The 16,076-nt window shown below is 42.8% G+C and overlaps 1 protein-coding gene across 3 annotated transcripts in view; it reads right to left on the bottom strand.

Annotated features, from left to right (window-relative positions):
• LOC145361839 (ciliary neurotrophic factor receptor subunit alpha-like) overlaps positions 1-16,076 on the bottom strand; it is a 123,647-nt gene that overhangs the window by 52,926 nt on the left and 54,645 nt on the right. For all 3 annotated transcript variants that reach the window (XM_080217905.1, XM_080217979.1, XM_080217838.1), the window contains exons 8-10: positions 10,717-10,858; positions 5,787-5,897; positions 2,359-2,449 (exon numbers count right to left, since the gene is read on the bottom strand). In XM_080217905.1, coding sequence (XP_080074031.1) covers positions 2,359-2,449; positions 5,787-5,897; positions 10,717-10,858 — 344 coding nt within the window. The remainder of the gene's footprint in view (positions 1-2,358; positions 2,450-5,786; positions 5,898-10,716; positions 10,859-16,076) is intronic.

Here is a 16,076-nt window from a genome sequence, read left to right as displayed (position 1 = left end):
TAAGATACTGATGGATAAAGATGTGTAGTCCTCAAATTAACTGCTAAATTGGGGGAAGGCTAATTACAACAATATGAGGCAGGAACTGAAGAACGTTGATTGGGGAGGATGTTTGAGGACAAATCAACATCTCGCGTGTGGGAAGCTTTCAAGTGTAAGTTGATAGGGATTCAGGACTGGCACATTCATGTAAGGATGAAGGATAAGTATGGCAAGTTTTGGGAACCTTGGATAATGAGAGATATTGTGAGCCTGGCCAAAGAGAAAAAGGGTGCATTCGTCAAAGCTTAGAGGCTGGGAACACACGAAGCAAGTGTGGAATATAAGGAAAATAGAAAGAAACTTAAGTAAGGAGTAAGGAGGGCTAAAAGGCTTCACAAAAAAGCACTGGCCAGCAGGATTAAAGAAATTCCAAGCCTTTTTGTACATATATAAAGAGCAAGAGGGTGGCCAGGGAGAGGATTGGCCCACTCAAGGACAAGGGATGAAATCTACGCATGGAGCCAGAGGAAATGGGCAAGGTATTAAATGAGTACTTTGCGTCAGTATTCACCAAAGAGAAGGACTTGGCGGATGATAAGTCTGGGAAAGGATGTGTAGATAGTTTGCATGATGTTGAGTTCAAAAAGGTGATATTGGAATTCTTGAGAAACATTAAGGTAGACAAGTCCCCAGGGCCTGATGGGATACACCTCAGAATACTGAGAGATGGGATATACTCCAGAATACTGAGAGAGGCAAAGGAGGAAATTGCTGGGGCCTTCACAGAAATCTTTGTATCCTCACCGGCCACAGGGGAGGTCCCAGAGGACTGCAGAATAGCCAATGTTGTTCCTTTGTTTAAGAAGAATAGCAAGAATAATCCAGGAAATTACAGGCCGGTGAGCCTTACATCAGTGGAAGGGAAATTATTGGAGAGGAATGTTTGAGACAGGATTTATTCCCACTTGGAAATAAATGGATGTATTAGTGAGAGGTAACATGGTTTTGTGAAGGAGAGGTTGTGTCTCACTAACTTGATTGAGTTTTTCGAGGAAGTGACAAAGATGATTGATGAGGGTAGGGCAGTGATTGTTGTCCACATGGACTTCAGTAAGGCCTTTGACAAGGTCCCTCATGGCAGATTAGTGCAGAAGGTGAAGTTGCATGGAATCAGAGGTGAGCTGGCAAGGTGCATACAAAACTGGCTTGGTCAAAGAAGACAGACGATAGCAGTGGAAGGTTGCATTTCTGAATGGAGGGCTGTGACAAGTGGCGTTCCTCAGGGATCAGTGCTGGGATCTTTGCTGTTTGCAATATATATAAATGATTTGGAGGAAAATGTAATTGGTTTGATTAGTAAGTTTGCGGATGACACAAAGGTTGGTGGATTTACAGACAGCAATGAGGACCATCAGAGGATACAGCAGGATGTACACATTTCCTGTGCCGAGAGATAGCAAAGGGAGTTTAATCTGGACAAATGTGTGGTAACGCATTTTGGAAGGTCGAATACATATAGGAAATATACAATAAATGGCAGAACCCTTCAGAGTATTGATAGGGAAAGAATCTGGATTGTCAGGTACACAGGTCACTGAAAGTGGCAATGCAGGTGAAGAAGCTAGTCAAGAAGGCATACGGCATGCTTGTCTTCACTGGCCAGGGCATTAAATTTAAAAAATTGACAAGTCATGTTGCAGCTTTATAGAACCTTAGTTTGGCTGCACTTGGAATATAGCAGACAGTCTTGAGTGTCCTTTTGCAAGAATCACAAGGAGTTGGTTTGCAGATGCAGCAGGTAATTAAGAAGGCAAATGGAATTTTGTCCTTCATTGCTAGAGGGATGGAGTTTAAAAACAGTGAGGTCATGTTGCAACTGCATAAGGTGCTGGTGAGGCCACATCTGGAGAACTATGTACAGTTTTAGTTTCTTTACTTGAGAAAGGATACATTGGCGAGGGGTGCAGAGGAGATTCACTAGGTTGATTTGAGTGTTGAGACGGTTGACTTATGAGGACAGATTGCGTAGATTGGGGCTATACTCTTTGGAATTCAGAAGAATAAGTAAATTTGAGGAGATGCAAATTTTTAATTAGTAATGGGTTGAAGGATTAAGGACAATGGGCAGGAAACTGGAGTTGAAGCCTAGACAAGATCAGCCATGACCGTACTGAATGGCGGAACAGGCTCGAGGGGCTGAATTACCTACTCCTGCTTTTAATTCTTATGATTCTTATGTTAGTATTGAAATATTAAAAATAATTTTGTTTAAATAGTCTGCATATTTAATGATTAGAAAATAACACCCATTCTTAAGCACAAGTAAAAATCACAAAAACATGAGATCAAAAAATAATTCAATTACTGTTTTCATACCATAACAGGAATGTAGCGACTGCTATGGATATTCCAACTGAGATGGTAATTGAGATCAATATGATGATATCCCTATCCAGCAAATCAGAACCTGTGGTCGAAGCAACAGAAACAGGTCAGTTTATACAACATGGAACCATAAGTAAAGCAATGCCAAAATAGTCTCAATTCCTGATTTTATTAATGGATATTAATTCTATTTTTGAAAAAAAAGGTCCTCATCCTCTTTCTGAAATGATTTTCATTTCAATTTGTGATGAGTGTTACAGCACCCAAAGAGGCCACTTACTTGTCATGTCCGTGCCAGCTCTCTATAAAAGGTAATCAGCTAGTCACACTCCTTTGTCTTTCCCCTTAGCTCTGCAATTGTGTTTTCTATAGATAATTATCCAATTCCCTTTTGAAAGTCACAACTAAATGTGCCTCCATCACAATCTCAGGCAGTACATTCCAAATCATAACCATTTGCTGTGCAAAAAAGCTTCACCTCATGATATCCTCTCGTTCTTTAGCCAATCACTTAATTTTGTGCCCCTGGTTCTTGACCCTTCTGCTGGTAGGGTGCATTTCTCCCTATACATTACATCCAAACCCCTTGTGATTTGGTACACCTTGATCAAATGCTCTCTCAATGTTCTCTTCAAAAAAAATTGAACTGTCTCATCCCTGGAAGCATTCTCAGAAAATTTTATATGTTCTTTCTAAAGCCTTCCCAAACTTCCTAGAGTGTGAAAGTGTATTAAACGTTAATCCTTTCCTTCATTCAGTTTCTTTTTAAATAAAATTCGGAGCTTTTAATAAGAACATAAGAAATAGGAGCAGGAGTAGGCCATCTAGCCCTTCGAGCCTGCCCCGCCATTCAATAAGATCATGGCTGATCTGTCGTGGCTCAGTTCCACTTTCCCGCCCTCTCCCCATAACCCTTAATCCCCTCTCTTATCAAGAACCCATCAACCCGCGTCTTAAAAATATTTAGCGAGGCAGCCTCCACCACTTCAACGGGCAGAGAATTCCAGAGATTCACCACCCTTTGAGTGAAGAAGTTCCTCCTCAACTCCGTTCTAAACCGCCTCCCCTTTATCTTGAGGCTGTGCCCCCAAGTCCTACTGTCTTTTTTGAGCGGGAAGAGTCTCTCCACCTCTATCCTATCCATCCCATTCATCATCTTATACGTCTCAATGAGATCTCCCCTCATTCTTCTAAACTCTAACGAGTACAAGCCTAGTTTATTCAGCCTCTCCTCATAGCTCAATCCCCTCAACTCCGGTATCAGCCTAGTAAACCTCCTCTGCACTCCCTCCAAGGCCAAAATATCCTTGCGCAGGTGCGGCGCCCAAAACTGCACACAGTACTCCAGCTGCGGCCTCACCAATGCCCTATACAGCTGCAGCAAGACCTCCCTACTTTTATATTCAATCCCCCTCGCTATGAAGGCCAGCATCCCATTCGCCTTCCTGACCACCTGCTGCACCTGCAAGCTGGGTTTTTGCGACTCATGCACAAGGACCCCGAGGTCCCTCTGCACCGTCGCCTGCTGCAGTTTTTCGCCCCGTAAGTAATAGTCCTTCCTACCATTCTTCCTACCAAAGTGGACCACCTCACACTTGCCAACATTAAATTCCATTTGCCATTTCCTGGCCCATTTGCCCAGCCTATCTAGATCCTTCTGCAGACTCTCCACACCCTCCGCACAATTTGCCTTTCCCCCAATCTTGGTGTCATCAGCAAATTTCGACACCCTACACTCGGTTCCCTCCTCCAGATCATCTATATAAATGGTAAATAGCTGAGGCCCCAGCACCGACCCCTGGGGCACCCCACTAGTCACCATCTGCCAATCCGAATAGCACCCATTGACCCCCACTCTCTGTCTCCTATTTGACAACCAATCCTCTATCCACGCTAACACCCTACCCCCAACTCCATGTCCCCTGACCTTCTGCAATAACCTCTTGTGAGGTACCTTGTCAAACGCCTTCTGAAAATCCAGAAAGACCACATCCACCGGCTCTCCTCTATCCACTGCCCTAGACACATCCTCATAGAACTCCAGTAAATTTGTCAGACACGACTTCCCTTTAATGAAACCGTGTTGCGTCTGCCCTATCAAGCAATTCCCTTCAAGATGCCTCGCAATTTCCTCCTTAATGACGGATTCTAACATTTTACCTACCACAGACGTTAAACTAACCGGCCTATAATTCCCCGCCTTTTGCCTGGCACATGAAGCTTTTGAAAGAAGTTAACTAAAACGCCCACTGATCCATCAAGTCTGGTGCAGTCACACTTTGCTCTGCTACCTATTGAGCTTTGATCATTAAGTGCATTTCCTTCAACAAAAGCTCCCAACTCAAAATTAAAACAGAACGGCAAAAACACGCTTAAAGAAATTCTGCAGCCAGGAGCCTCTAAAGTAACTGTAGTAATAATGGACAATATTTAATGGAGATTATGGGAATTTTGCCAGCTGCTTGCAAAGCTGATGAGATCTCTGTGTTGCTGCTTTATAGGAAGACCTTCTGCAATAAATGCAAATCGGACACTTATCTAGGCAGAGGTAGGCCTTGCCCTGGATCAAGGGACAACTGGCAGAAGGGTGAGAAATCTGTCCACGTGACTTATTTGGGGGAGAGGTGCAAAGTTGACAGATCGCCCAATAACAGGATGCCATGCCAACAAATTCATGATATGAAAGGGCATTTAAATTCCACTCCATGTTATCCAATTTAAATGTTTTTTGAACTATCAATGTTAATTAAAAACTTTCTTGCATTCTCTTTGAAATTGCCACCTCACAACTGTCTGGTTGGGATTTTCTGATCGCACTCAATCCAAGACTGGAAAATCCGACCTGAGGTCAACGGACTTTTGCATGGTCCATGTCCTGCCCGCTATGATTCTTGTGGTGGGTGGGATGGGAAAATTCTTGGTTTCCCCTCCCTTGACTTCTCAATAATCTTTTTAAAACCCATTCTTTGGTTGAACTATCCTATTACTGGCTTCCTTGACTCTTAAGTCAATTTTTGTCTGATTATGGGTTTCTAGAAGGCAATGAAGTATTTTTCTATGTTTGAACTGCTATACAAATGCAAATTATTTTATTGTTTACACTAAAAAAAAGCATTTATTGTTGGATAACATGGATATTATGCACAGCAACAACTGACCTCTATATGCTTAATTGTTAAACACACACACACACACACACACACACACACACACACTCTCTCTCTCTGGACACACCGTTCAAACTGCTTTAATAACATAAATAAAATTTATGCCTGATTTCTTTACCCCATATGATTTATGGGCATATTCACACGAGCAACATTTTCCACTCATGACTTAGACCTGCTTCCCAATGGCATTTGGCATTAGACACGATTCCTTGACACAGAACCAAAAATAACATTAAACTCTGATCTTACTCGAAAAGGTTGAAGTTGGAGGAAAGGTAGGCTCTGTTGATTGACTGTGCGTGTGTGCAAACTCAGTCATCAATGTGCTGACAGTAGTTTGGATCATTTCTGTCGTAGTTTCTGGAATGTATAAATGTTAATTTATTAATAGATTTCCAAAGTCCAAACAAATTACGCAACAGGGTTTTAAATCCCAAAGGCCTGCATGAAAGAGGTTTCTTGTGTACCAACTTGGCTTGGGGAGCAAATGGTCTCAGCATTACTACTGCAACATTACGTCCACTCCCTCTCCACACATGTCTGTGGATTTTCAATTTTCCAAAGCTACAGAAATTCAACTTCCAAGTGTTCAAATTAATATTCAACAATGTAAACTAGCTGGATAGAATATGCAACACAATGCCCCAAGGAATGGCATGTAGTCAACTGAAATTTCATGTTATACCATCTGATTACAATTACTGAGAAGGATATTGCCACTACACCGTCAACAACCACTTGACTAGTCTTTTGTGCATCATTTACCAGCTAAAATCACCAGCTAAAAGATATATAAAATGAAAAAGAGTGGCAAAAATAAACATTGGTCCTTTAGAGGACAAGGGGGATGTAATAACTGCAAATGAGAAAATGGCTGAGGCATTGAACAGGTATTTTGTGTTGATCTTCACAGTGGAAGGCACAAATAATATGCCAAAAATTGATGACAGGAAGGCTATGGCAGGTGAGAACCTAGAAACTATTATCACAAAAGAGGTAGTGTTGGGCAAGTTAATGGAGCTAAAGGTAAAAAAGTCTCCTCGTCCTGATGGAATGCATCCCAGGATACTAAAAGAGATGGCAGGAGAAATAGCAAAGGCACTAGTGGTAATTTACCAAAATTCGCTGGACTCTGGGGTAGTTCCCACAGATTGGAAAACAGCATATGTGACGCCACTGTTTAAAAAAGGAGGTAGACAAAAGGCAGGTAACTACAGGCTGGTTCACTTAACTTCTGTAGTAGGGAAAATGCTTGAATCTATCATCAAGGAAGAAAGAGTGAGACATCTGGATATAAATTGTCCCATTGGTAAGAGTTGGCATGGGTTCATGAAGAGCAGGTCATGTTTGACAAATTTACTGGAATTCTTTGAGAACATTCCATGCGCAGTGGACAATAGGGAACGTGTGGATGAGGTCTATCTGGATTTCCAGAAGGCATTTGACAAGGTGCACACCAAAAAGTGCTACATAAGATAAAGGTGCACAGTATTACGGGTAATGTATTGGCATTGAAAGAGGATTGGTTAATTAACAGAAAGCAAAGAGTGGGGGTAAATGGGTGTTTTTCTGGTTGGCGATCAGTGACTAGTGGTGTGCCTCAGGGATCAGTGTTGGGACCACAACTGTTTACGAATTACATAAAATGATTTGGAGTTGGGGGCCAAATATAGTGTGTCAAAATTCGCAGATGACACTAAAATGGGTGGAAGAGCAAAGTGTGCAGAGGATGCTGAAAGTCTGCAAAGGGGTAGAGATAACCTAAGTGAGTGGGCGAGGGTCTGGCAGATGGAGTACAATGTTGGTAAATGTGAGGTCACCCATTCTGGTAGGAATAATAGCAAAATGTACCGTTATTTAAATGGTAAAAAACTGCAGCATGCTGCTGTGCAGAGGGACCTAGGTGTCCTTATGCAGGAATCTCAAGGAGTTGGTTTGCATGTGCAGCAGGTAATTAAGAAGGCAAATGGAAATTTGTCCTTCATTGCTAGAGGGATGGAGTTTAAAAACAGCAAGATTATGTTGTAGCTGTATAAGGTGCTGGTGAGGCCACACCTGAGTACTGTGTACAGTTTTGGTCTCCTTACTTGAGAAAGGATATACTGGCACTGGAGAGGGTGCAGAGGAGATTCACTAGGTTGATTTCAGAGTTGAGACGGTTGGCTAATGAGAGAGACTGAGTAGACTGGGGCTATACTCATTCGAATTCAGATGTATGGGGGGGATCTTATAGAAACATAACATAGAACACTATAGCACAAACAGGCCCTTCGGCCTACAAGTTGCGCTGATCACATCTATACCCACCAAGCCACAGAACTATCTAACTCCCAATCCCAGTAGATCCCATATACTCATCCAGAAGTCTTTTAAAAGATCCCAGCGAGTTCGCCTCTACCACCACTGACAGCAGCCAATTGCACTCACTCACCACCCTCTGAGTGAAAAACTTACCCCTAACATCTCCTCTGTACTTGCTCCCCAGCACCTTAAACCTGTGTTCTCTCGTAGTGACCATTTCAGCCCTGGGAAATAGCTCTGAGAATACACCCTATCTATTCCTCTCAACATTTTATAAACCTCTATCAGGCCGCCTCTCAACCTTCGTCTCTCCAGGCAGAAGAGACCTAGCTCCCTCAACCTATCTTCATAACCTATCTTCAACCAATCCAGGCAACATCCTTGTAAATCTCCTCCGCACCCTCTCAATAGCTTCCACATCCTTCATGTAGTGAGGCGACCAGAACTGCGCACAGTACTCCAACTGGAGTCTGACAAGGGTCTTATAAAGTTGCAGCATTACCTCCCGACTCCTAAACTCAATCCCCCGATTAATGAAGGCCAGTACACCATACGCCTTCTTGACCACATCCTCCACCTGCGAGACCGATTTAAGAGTCCTATGGACCCGGACCCCAAGATCCTTCTGCTCTTCAACACAGCTAAGACTCCTACCCTTGATATTGTACTCCTGCATCCCATTGGTCCTGCCAAAATGGACCACTACACATTTATCCGCGTTGAAGTCCATCTGCCACTTCTCTGCCCAGTCTTGCATCCTATCTATGTCACGCTGCAACTTCTGACATCCCTCCAGACTATCCACAACACCACCACCAACCTTCGTATCGTCTTATAAACGTATAAGATTATGAAGGGAATAGATAAGACAGAAGCAGGGAAGTTGTTTCCACTGGCGGGTGAAACTAGATCTAGGGGGCATAGCCTCAAAATAAGGGGAAGCAGACTTAGGACTGAGTTGAGGAGGAACTTCTTCACACAAAGGGTTGTGTATCTGTGGAATTCCCTGCCCATTGAAGCAGTTGAAGCTACCTCATTGAATGTTTTTAAGGCAAGGATAGATAAATTTTTGAACAGTAAAGGAATTAAGGGTTATGGTGAGCAGGTGGCTAAGTAGAGGTGAGCCCATAAAAAGATCAGCCCTGATCTTACTGAATGGCGGAGCAGGCTCAAGGGGCCAAATGGCGTAATCCTGCTCCTACTTATATTCTTATTAAATCAGCTTCCTCTTTTTCACATTATCATGTTCAGGATTGTCCTGCAACTGGAGGCCAGGCAAATGGGCTGTTCAATGCCTTAATGGAGTTTAATACGGAAAAGTGTGAGGTGATTCACTTTGGTAAGAGTAACAGGAGTACAGAATATAGGGCTAATGGAAGGACTCTTAGTAGTGTTGACGAGCAGAGAGATCTCGGGGTACATGTGCATAGCTCCCTGAAAATTGGCACCCAGGTTGATAAGGTTGTTAAGAAGGTGTACGGTGTGTTAGCTTTTATTGGTAGAGGGATTGAATTTCGGAGCTGAGAGGTCATGTTACAACTGTACAAAACTCTGGTGCAGCTGCACTTGGAGTATTGCGTACAGTTGGAGTACTGCACTTGGAGTATTGCGTACAATGTGCCTAGTTTGGGGGCGTTTAAGAGATCCGTGGATAGGTTTATGGATGGAAAGGGATTGGTTTAGGTTAGAGGGTCATTGTTTTTTAACTGGTTGGCGCAACATCGTGGGCCGAAGGGCCTGTTCTGCGCTGTAATGTTCTATGTTCTGGTCGCCGCATTATAAGAAAGATGTGGAAGCATTGGAAAGGGTGCAGAGGAGGTTTACCAGGATGATGCCTGGTATGGTGGGAAGGTCTTATGAGGAAAGGCTGAGGGACTTGAGGTTATTTTCATTAGAGAGAAGAAGGTTACAAGGTGACCTAATTGAGGCATACAGGATGGTCAAAGGATTGGATAGGGTGGACAGTGAGAGCCTTTTTCCTTGGATGGTGATGGCTAACATGAGGGGACTTAGCTTTAAATTAAGGGGTGGTAGTTATAGGACGGATGTCAGAGGTAGGTTCTTTACTCAGAGGGTAGTAAGGGCGTGGAATGCTTTGCCTGCAGCAGTTGTGGACTTGCCAACTTTAAGGGCGTTCAAATGGTCAGTGGATAGGCATATGGATAACACTGGAACAGTTTAGGTTAGAGGGTCATTAGATTGGTCGGCGCAACATTGAGGGCCAAAGGGCCTGTACTGCGCTGTAATGTTCTATGTTCTATTAATAACACTCTACAGTTGGCTACTGAATTGCAGAGAGGGAAAATTGAATCCCACTTCAGTCTGCTAATCATTCAACTGATAAAGCAGCTGGCTCAAATAGGTGCAGAACTGTTTCAATATCTTGGCCAATATTTATCGCTTCTTGTTTTGTAAAGTGGTTAATTTTCTTTTGGAATAATCTTCCAGAAAGTAATTAAATTGCAGAAAAATTGTAAACTGACTTATTGAATCCCAAGAGTTGAACTTCCTGTATTTGAAGGTCAGATGCATCATAAGGGAACAATTTAATTTCTTAATGAGGCTTATTGCTAGTATTTCCAATTACCTTTTAATGGCACATCAATTTCTTCAATGATGATTCTTTGCCAACTGCTCTCAATCATCCATGGCCAAAACAGAAAGTTGGATTTGCAACTCTCAAAACAACTGTGCAAGCATAATTGATGTGTTCTGTTGCTGCTTGTGCTAGGAAATGCTTCCGGCTTGTAAATGGAATAGGTGCAACCAAACTAACAGTCCAAACATATTAGGAAACCAAAACCATTTCTATTTGATTATTCTACAATGTCAATATGTTTCAAGTGCTTTTGTAACTCTGCACGTAGATAATGCTTACCACTCCTTGCAGTGACAAGTAATTCTGAACTCCAATCACTCCACTTTCCATTGTCAAAAGAATCTTTTGCTTTAACACGAATCACATACAGCTGACCAGAAATGGCATCCGTGATGGTTATAGTTTTCATTTTAGTCTCCAACTGAAAATGAAGTAGAAAATAAAAAGCTAGAAGGGTGCTGAATGTTGACATCATCAGTGCCCGATAGTGATCATTCCAGTAGTCAAAGCAACATTCTAACATCAATGTTCTTCTCACGAGAAAGTTCTGTTGTGACAGTAGACTACCTCAAATCCAGTGACCCAAAAAATGGCAGTTTCAAAAACTGTTCATTCTTTCTTCATGCCTCAGCAAACCTTGACCCTACTGGAACCAGCTCAGAAAATTTGGGTGATTTGCCAAGTGCTGATTTAGATTCATGTTTTCATTGACTCAGAAAAGATGTTAATGAGAACCAGGGACAAAACTCTTCACTAGTTGCAATCATACCCAGCACAAAGAAAGATGATCGCAGTTGTTGGACACCAATCATCTCAGTCCCAGGTTTTTGCCACAGGAGTTCGTCGGGAATTGCCCTAGGTCCAACCATCATCAGCTGTTTCATCAATGACTTTCTAAGGTCAGAAATAGGATGTTCATGGATGGCTACATAATGTTCACCAATATTCATGACCCCTCAAACACTGAAGCAGTCTGTGTCAAAATACAGCAAGACATGGACAATAACCAGCCTTTGGCTGATAACTGGCAAGTAACATTCATGTTGCACAAGTATCAGGAAGTGACCATCTCCAACAAGGGAGAATCTAACCACCTTTTCTTGATATTCAATGGCACTACCATCACTGAGTTCCCCACATCAATTTTCTGAGGATAACCATTGGGGAGAAAATGAACTGAACCAGCCATTTAAATAATATGGCTAAAAGAGCAGGTCAGAGGCTGAGAATTCTGCAGAGAATTCTGCGTGGGTGGCATGGTAGCACAGTGGTTAACACTGCTGCTTCACAGCTTCAGGGACCTGGGTTCAATTCCTGGCTCGGGTCACTGTGTGTGTGGAGTTTGCACATTCTTCTCATGTCTGTGTGGGTTTCCTCCGGGTGCTCTGGTTTACTCCCACAGTCCAAAGATGTGTGGGTTAGATTGATTGGCCATGCTAAAAAATTGCCCCTTAGTGTCCTGAGATGCGTAGGTTAGATGGATATGAGGGTAAAATGTGTAGGGATATTGGGTAGGGACTGGGTGGGATTGTGTTTGGTGCAGACTCGATGGGCCGAAGGGCCTCTTTCTGCACTGAAGGGTTCTATGATTCTATGAATAAAGATACAAAAGTCTGAGGTTACATACCAACTGACTCAAGAAGAGCTTCTTCTCTGCTGCCATCATAGATTTGAATGACTTACTTTGCACTAAGTAGATCTTTCTGTACCCTAGCTATGGCTGTAACACTACATTCCTCCACTTCTCAGAAGACTAAGGAAATTTCCTTCCTTAGGCATGTCAGCTACAACTCTCACCAACTTATACAGATGCACCATAGAAAGCATTCTTTCTGGCTGTATCATAGTTCGATTTGGCTTCTGCTCTGACTAAGAACGCAAGACACTGCAAAAGGTCGTGAATATAACCCAATCCATCACACAAGCCAGTCTCCCATCCATTGACTCTGTCTACATTTCCCGCTGCCTCGGAAAAGAAGCCAGCATAATTAAGGAGCCCACACATCCTGGACATTCTCTTTTCAGTTGGGAAAACAATACACAAGTCTACGGTCACATATCAACGTTACAAGAATAGCTTCTTCCCTGCTGCCATCAGACTTTTGAATGGGCTTACCTTGCATTAAGTTGATCTTTCTCTACAACTTGGCTATAACTGTAACGCTACATTCTGCACTTTCTCCTTTTCTTCTCTATGAATGTGATTGGACCGAGGTGGGCAGAGTAAGAAGTCTCAGAACACTGGGTTAAAGTCCAACAGATTTATTTGGTATAACAAGCTTTCGGAGCACTGCTCCTTTATCAGGTGAGTCCACTTAACCTGGTGTTGAGACTTACTGTTCTCTATGAACAGTATGCTTTGTCCATATAGTATGCAAAAAACAATACTTTTCACTGTATACAATACTATTTATTATTGTCACTGCATGTGACAATAATAAATCAAATCTAATATCAAATGACCTCCTAACCCCACCAAAGCCTTCCATCATCTACAAGGTTCAAGTGAAGAATGCGTATGCATGAGGTCTGCAGTCACTGATTTTTGTAATTTTGTATTTTTCCCATTTTGTTTCTGCTTTGATCTTGCTTTAAAATTAAAGTCGGATCTTACTTTGGAGACATTTATGTAAACCTAGATGTCATTGTGCTCTGATTATTGATCAATTATATAATCAGTAATAGATTTGGATTTTTACCCAAGAATTTTTCTTGCACATCAAATTCACAGCCACTATTTGACTGAACTTTGTAGATTTGCTGCCACTAAAAAAAGTCATATCTTTATTTCCATTGCTTTAAAAACAAGAACTATCATTATATTGAAATCAATCGACTGCACTCATGTGGCATCAAGTTCTGCACTCAGATCTCCAGGGCATCAAGCTATGCAGTATGTGTACTGCTTCCATTTGCTGAATGTTCAGCTGGTCAGTGACCAGCATTGGGCATGTGCTCGATTCCCAGAGCATGTGTACAACTCCTACATTCTGAACCACTCTAGGATCCCTGAGAAATTACAGGTCCACAGTGGTTGCAGGTCTGGCTCCTCGGGGACAATCGGTACCCACTTAGGAGAAAGTACATAACAAGGTGATCTTGCTGTCATTCTTCTTGCTTATAGTTGCTTCCCAGTGGTACAAGCACACCATGGCAGTCATCAAGTCTGGAAGTCAGCATGGCAAGGGCTAAATGCTGAGCAACAATCAGTGGCACTCTCACACCAAAGTGGTGTTTGAGTGGCATAATTGCGTGACTTGTTTGACTCCAGGCCGGTCCACTGAGTTACAGCTGAATGGTCTCAGCTGCAAGGAGTACTGATTACTGATGTGTCTTTCCATTAGGCTCATTCTTGTCAACTGCCCACGTCCAGAAGCCTTCATACCCAGGTATGAGTGGAACCATCAATCAGTGATGACCCCCCCCGCACCGCACTGCCCTTCCTTCTGTGAAGCTCTTCTCAGAAACCCATGCCCCCGGCTTCCGTTCCCTCTGTAAAGCCCTGGTATTCTGGAGTCAACCATCCTCAGTAAGAAGTCTGACAACATCAGGTTTAAGTCCAACCGATTTATTCGATAGTAAACTCACAAGCTTTCGAGGTTCCCCTCTTCGTCAGGGGAGCCTCGAAAGATTGTGAGTTTACTATCAAATAAATTGGTTGGACTTAAACCTGGTGTTGTCAGACTTCTTACTGTGTTTACCCCAATCCTACACCGGCATCTCCACATCATGTCAACCATCCTCTCCATGGAAAGTAGGACAGATATGATTAAAGTGTATGGGCCTGATAATGAGATGCAAATATATTATGATGTTCCCACCATTGAACAGGAAATACAGCCCGCCACTGATGAGGTAAGAGGGAACAATCATGGCAAGTTTTACCCCCGACGTATATCGTGACCAAAAGAGAAAAGGCAGGAAAATCTCAGCAGGTCTGGCAGCATCTGTAAGGAGAGAAAAGAGCTGACATTTCAAGTCCAGATAAACCTTTGTCAAAGGTCACCGTAAATCATGACGTTGGACTTTTTGCAAAATTTGCTGCTCCTGCCAATGAACCTACCCAACGCAAACAAGAGTGGAAAATCCCAGCCATGGACTGCAGCAGTTCAAGAAGGCAGCTCACCACCGCCTTCTCAAGGGCAATTCGGATAGGGTAATAAACGCTGACCTAGCCTGTGATGCCCACATCCCGTGAATAAATATAAAATAAATTTCCAACACCCCAGCGAATGCTAATCTCACCTGACCTAGCACAGATGTGACAAAGACAATTTGAGTCACCAAGTGAAAACAAAAGAATCCTGCAAAATTCAAAGAAGTAGAATATTTACCTGTGTATTGTACATGGAATCAGGCCATTGCCGATTCCTGCTGCAGCACAGGATGCCTGCATTGAGTTTTGATGTCAGTAAGGCCACCCAAATAGAAACCCCCAGGGCTTAAATTCAAACACTGCACCTGACTCCCTAAGTTCTGTGGCTATTTGTGGCCATCTTGCAGCTGGCCCAATTCAGTTCAAAGAGTTATTAAAAAGTACTGTACAATCTTGCATGAATTTAAAAAAAAAATGAGTTTTTGGTTAAAACAATCATTTCAGTTTGATTGATCTTTTCTCCTTTTAAACAGGGTGCACTGATGCGCAGGGAAGTGGAGGATAGGGGCGCTTTAGAGTTATTAAATCCAGTTCCTGAAAATTGAATTAACGTCAGTAGTGGCACGGCCATTAACCTAAAATGCCTTGCAATCACATCAGTTGGTTTCCGTGTCCCCTATTCTGTAAATTAAAACATTTGAATTTTAGTTAAGGCCTTCCGATTTCTTTCCCCTGAAAATCAGCAAGTTCTGAAATCCAGCATGGGCCCAATCCCAGGGTTGTTGGATTTGAGATACTCTGCACTGTATTCTTAAGCTTTAAATAGCATGCCGCATTAACACCCTTGCATGACCCCATCTCTCAGATCACTCACACTGCTATTCTTTGCTTTTGGCAGACTGCATAGGTTTCTCAGAACAATCACATATGCAGCCAACTGACAGGAGGTAAATTTTAGATGCCAGATTGGACCAATGCACAGTTTCACCTTCTTGGCATAGAAGTGTGAAGTGGCATATTTTGATAGGGAACCAGACAACACTGACTCACAGCAAAAGAACCAAGAAGTTAAAGTTAAAAGTTAATTTATTAGTCACAAGTAAGGCTTACATTAATGCTGCAGTGAAATTACAGTGAAATCCCCCTAGTCACCACAGGCACATGTTTGGGTCAATGCACCTAACCAGCACGTCTTTCAGACTGTGGGAGGAAAGCCGAGCACCAGAGGAGACCCACACAGATTCAGGGAGAACGTGCAAACTCCACACAGACAGTGACCCAAGCCGGGAATTGAACTTGGGTCCCCGGCACTGGGACGTGCTCCCTGAAAGGCTGGTGGCGACAGATTCCGAAGTGGCTTTCATGAATAAGTGTCTGCACCAAAAAACATCAGTAGGAATAGTTGGGAGCAGGGCTAGATAACTTCCCATTGTAGAGAGCTGGCACGGGTTCAATAGGCTGAAAGGTTTTCTCGTCTGCTGTGATTGTTTTCTGATTAGATGATCCCAGAAGAGCTGCTCCAGAAAAAAAAAACACTTACAAA

The sequence above is a fragment of the Carcharhinus amblyrhynchos genome, chromosome 1, assembly GCF_965287045.1.
Source record: "Carcharhinus amblyrhynchos chromosome 1, sCarAmb.v2.hapA, whole genome shotgun sequence".
NCBI classification, from domain to species: domain Eukaryota; kingdom Metazoa; phylum Chordata; class Chondrichthyes; order Carcharhiniformes; family Carcharhinidae; genus Carcharhinus; species Carcharhinus amblyrhynchos.
The sequence above is the reverse complement of the archived record's forward strand: the minus strand, read 5'-3'. Positions and strand labels throughout refer to the sequence as shown.